At 40.1% G+C, this 5,081-nt stretch overlaps 1 protein-coding gene across 7 annotated transcripts in view; it reads right to left on the bottom strand.

The window, feature by feature from the left end:
• Nucleotides 1–5,081, bottom strand: part of ADAM10 (ADAM metallopeptidase domain 10) — a 164,176-nt gene that overhangs the window by 60,153 nt on the left and 98,942 nt on the right. For all 7 annotated transcript variants that reach the window (XR_001514089.1, XM_006765226.2, XM_015564962.1 and 4 more), the window contains 2 exons: nt 3,278–3,427; nt 1,628–1,720 (listed from right to left, as the gene is read on the bottom strand). Coding sequence is in view for 6 of the 7 variants with exons in the window: in XM_006765226.2 (XP_006765289.1) it covers nt 1,628–1,720; nt 3,278–3,427 (243 nt within the window). In the remaining variant the exon portion in view is untranslated. The remainder of the gene's footprint in view (nt 1–1,627; nt 1,721–3,277; nt 3,428–5,081) is intronic.

Genomic DNA, 5,081 nt, shown 5'->3' with positions numbered 1-5,081 from the left:
CACCCCGCCCCAGTGCACAAATTTTTGTGCACCAGGCCTCTAGTGTATGTATATATATATATATATATATGTGTGTATGCTAGAGGCCCAGTGGACGAATTCGTGCACAGGTGGGGTCCCTCTGAGTGGCCTGCAGGGATCGGGCTGAAACCCGCAGTCCAATGCCGCCTGCAGCTCTTACCTGCCGCTCCCGCTCATCTGTGTCTGCCACGGGCTCATGCCCAATCAGTCCCTATCATGAGAAGCTCGCACTTCCACAGCAGCGCTGGCCAGCCATGAACCCTGCATCTGGCACCCACCCAAGGGGAGTGGTCTGCGGGATCAGGCTGAAACTGGCTATCCGACATCCTCCAAGGGGTCCCGGATTGCGAGAGGGTGCAGGCCAGGCTGAGGTACCCCACCAATGTATCGTCAGACTGGGGAGGGACCGCGGGGAGGGCTCCAGGGCATGTCTGGCCCATCTCGCTCAGTCCCAATTGGCCGGACCCCAGCAGCAAGCTAACCTACTGGTCAGAGCATCTACACCCTGGTGGTTAGTGCACATCACAGCAACTGGTCAACTGTCTGCCCCCTGGTGGTCAGCGCATGTCATAGTGTCTAGTAAACCCTGACTAGAAATGGAACTGTGACCTTCTGGTTCGTAAGTCCAGGTTCAACCCTTAAGCCATGCCAGCTGGGCTAGATTTTACTCTTAAATCATAAAGCCAGGTATCCCTTCTGTGTGTGCATATATGTATGCGTGTGTATAAAAGCCAAGAGTAAAGATAAACTGCATCAATAAATACAATGTAAACTATTGCATGCATAAAAAGCAAGCCTTCTTTATGTAAACACTAAGAGACTAGCGTGCAATTCGAAATCGCGCAGCGCCCACCCACCTGCAAGCCCTGCCTTGACACCCAAACCTGTCCAGGCAGAGCTCCAGCATGCCTGGCCCAGCCCCCAAACCTTCTGGCCTTTCCTGGCCACTTCAAGCCCCACCCTCAGTCCCTCGAGTCTCCTCGGGCTGGTCCCACCTTCTCTGGGCACCTCCCCGCTTTCGCCCAGTCTCTCCTCCATCATGGCGCAGGAGGAGAGCATGGAAGCCTACTGCTTGCTGCGCTATGCAGTTCCCCTGGCAGTTGGGTCATGGGGCACTCAGAGTGCAAGCAGTGGGTGGCGAAGGACTAGTGAGGGGGGCGCTATGGGCTCTCACCACTGCCCTCCCTGGCACGGGATGGTCCCGCCTCCTCCGGGCGCCTCCCTGCTTCCGACCCATCTCCAGGGCAACGCCCCAGCTAATATGCTAATGACCTGGTCGTTACCAGTTACAGCGCATCAACCATTAGCATATTAGCTCTTTGTTAGTATAGATCAGGGGTCCTCAAACTGCGGTCCACCGAAAACATTTATCCGGCCCGCCGATGTTTTTGCCGCCACTGCCTATCCTGCTTATTAGTAGCTGACTCGTCCCGGGCCCGCAGTGCACATGTGTGGAATGTCTGAGAGACAGTGAACTGGCCCCCTGTTTAAAAAGTTTGAGGACCTCTGGTATAGATGGTCCTGATGTTTCTTTTTTTAACGTATTTAACTACTAAAACTCCTTACTCAAAAAAACAATTAAAAATAAATAAATAAAACTCCTTACTCTTATGCGTTTCACCATGAAACTGATGTTACGAATTCCAGAGAAGTCTGTGGTCTGATAAATTGTATCAATCGCTTTAACATGACTGGATATCTACAGATTCAAAAAAAAAGAAAAACATTTTAGACACAATGTGAAAATGTGAAAAAGACTGAATTCCGATCTCCCAAATCAAGAATTATTCATGTTCCACCACATTCAAATTTTAAAATGTCTACACCATATACCAGATGAAAGAATGAAACAGATTAGTGAGCTGGAGCTAAAAGGGAAGATTCTGGTCCCAATCAAATCTGCACTCTTCTCAGCTATATAAAATTTTGTTTCCTCAATCCATCCTATCATATGACACCTTTACACCTTTTCACATGCTGTTCTCTAATGCCTAGGGTATCATCCCTCAGATTCAGTTCAGCTCAAACATCTCTGAGAACTTCCCTGGTACTATCAGGACACTTAGTCATTCTCTGACTTTGGTCTTTCTAATGCTGCACTAGTACAGTTTGGGTTGTTGCTTTTTCTGTAAGTTTTGGGCTTTTTTTCCCCACACTTTTTTAAAATTCATTTTTATTTTTTGTTTTATTGACCATTTACTATATACTAGACACTGTTTTAGGTGCTAGGGATACAATGGTAAACAAAATAGAAAAGGTCCCTATAAATTTACAGAAATTTATTTGCCAGGGTGATGGAGGGGAATAATAAAAATACAATAAGATGTTCAAATTTTGCTAAATTCTAGGAAGAGATTAACATGGTAATAGAATACAAAATAATACTCTGTTTATCTACCTAACTATCAACTAAACTCTCTGGCTTCTAAACCACTCTGTACACAACCTTCCCATCTTCATTTACAAAAAGCACTTGCTACCACTTATGTAAAATATTAATATTGTATATACATATATAGGGTGTCCCCCAAAAAATGTATACACAAAATGTCTGTAGAGTCTATTACATTTTGAAAATAAAATATTTCTTAAAACACTGCCTTTATAATTATTCAAAGTATGTATTACATTTTTTGGGACACCCTGTATATATACTGTTCTGTAGACATATCTAAAATTAAGCTCATCACCACCACCAAAATGAATTCACCAGTTATACAATGGCATGTTCATTCTCAGTCTCAAATCCTTAAAGTCAAAAGGTATCTCACTGGATACCTTCAACATGAAAACATATTGAAGGGTATATCTAAATACTTTATACTTTAAAAAGGATTAAGACACAAATGCAAATAATAAGGTAACTTCGAAAGTGCTAAGTACAATGGGTATACAGAACAGAAATTAAATACTTCTTATTGAAACAATTCCTCTATCTTTCCCTCTTATTGAAACAATTCCTCTATCTTTCCCTCTATTAAAACCACAATTGAAATTCAATCCTCTTTTCAAAGCTAAGCTCCAGTGTCATCTCCTTCATGAAATCATTTTCTTACACCTCTCTTTTGAATGACACAAATATCTTAACTGCTCTTTCAGCTATTTGTACAGTTATCTTACATATTTCATCATATCATAATTGAAAATACATACTTTTTATTTTTCCAAAATGAGATATGTGCTAACTTTAATTTTAGAGGGAAATATAGCTATTATAATACAAGAGCTCCTAAAACAGTAGGAAAATTATAAGTACCTGAGCAATCACGGCTTCTCGTGTCCCATAATATTTAAAGAATAGATGATCAGTCTGAATATAAAGCTGACAAGTATTTTTTTCAGCTAAAGTTGTACGTTTTTTCCTCAAGAGTTCTGGACCATTATTAACAGCATGTTCTTTAGGTGTCTGTCAAAAAGAGAGTCATTTCTAATCATTAGCATGCTTCACTAATATAATTTTATATAGTATACTTTAAAAACAATTTCATATCCTGCTTTATTATGAGTAGACATTATAAAAAATTCATATTATAAACAAGAGTACACATTATAAAATATTTCATATCCTGCTTTATTATGTAACATCATAGACATTTCCCCATGCCATTAAAAATTCTTCATAAACATCACTTTCAGACTCATAACATCTACTGCATAGATGTATTACTTACTCAAGAGATTCTTTCACTTTTACAAATTTTCAAAATATACCTTTTAGTATGTAATCATTTGAATATAAAGCAAGTCTTATAGTTTATAATACTTTGATATCTTCTTCCACCTCACCTCTATAAACCCAATGTATTACCTACCCATCAAAATTTGTCTCCTAAATACCTAAGAAACCTGTCTCCATCACATTAGTCCAAACTACCATCACTTATTACCTAGAGTACTAGAATAAAAACAATGTAATCTATCCACATCCACTATTAGCCTTTAATGTATTCTCTATACTGTAATGTTTTCAAAATGCAAACTTGAAAATATTACTTACCTCTATAATATATTTCAATGACTTCCCATTGCTTTACGGATAAAGTCCTAAATTCTGTATATACCATCAAATAAGTCCTGCAGACTCTAATTACCTGTCCAGTTTCTTCCCATTCCATATTATTTCACAGAGAGACCCTATTGCATTACCCAACTCTAGCCCTCTTTCCAATCCTCCAACACACAGTCTGTCTCCTGCCAGTCCTTGCACATGCTGATGCTACCTCTCCTGATCTGACATCTTCTTTCAGACTTAGCGAAGGTCAATTCATCCATTATACCACCTCATAAAACCATGTACCCATGTCCTTACATAGAGTAATCTTACAATTTATTGTGTGGTTATTTGATTAATTTCTGTCCCCACCCCAACACCTATTACTTCATGAATTCTAGAAAAAAGACACTTATCTCTGTTTGCTTATCACTAAACTAGAGTCAGGGTGCACAAATTCGTGCACAGGTGGGGTCCGGCCAGCCAGGACCAGCAGGGACAGGTGACACAGGAGGTTGGTTGCTGGTCCCACCCCCCATCGAGGTTGTGGGGAGCCAATTGGGCCAGTTGGCTGCCACAGTGCACGTCATAGCAACCAGTCATCCTGGTCATTCCGTTGTTCCAGTCGCTTGGCTTTTATATCTATAGATTCTCACCTAACGCACACTTGGCAGGCAAACTGAATGCTCAAATCAGTAGTATTTGTTTAAAGAATTACCACTGCAATTGAATCCAAATACTTAAACAATTGTTGACATGTAAAAGAACGATTTTAAATGAATTTTGATGAAATAATAATAGAGAATTCAAATTAAATTCTTGAGATACGCTTATAATGCTATGACTTTCCCTCTTAGGACTGCTATCATTGTGTTTCATAGATTTTTGGTTGTTGTATGTTTTCAGGTCACTTTTGATTTCTTCCTTGATCTCACTGTCAACCCATTCATTGTTTAGTAGCGTGTTATTTAGCCTCCATGTCTTTGTGTGTTTTTCAGTTTTTTCCTTATGATAAAGTCCTATTTTCATACCATTATGGTCAGAGAAGATGCCTGATATGACTTTAATC

The sequence above is a fragment of the Myotis davidii genome, unplaced genomic scaffold (genome assembly GCF_000327345.1).
Source record: "Myotis davidii unplaced genomic scaffold, ASM32734v1 scaffold441, whole genome shotgun sequence".
Taxonomy (NCBI): Eukaryota; Metazoa; Chordata; class Mammalia; order Chiroptera; family Vespertilionidae; genus Myotis; species Myotis davidii.
Note: the sequence above shows the minus strand (reverse complement) of the source record. Positions and strands in the feature narration are given on the sequence as shown.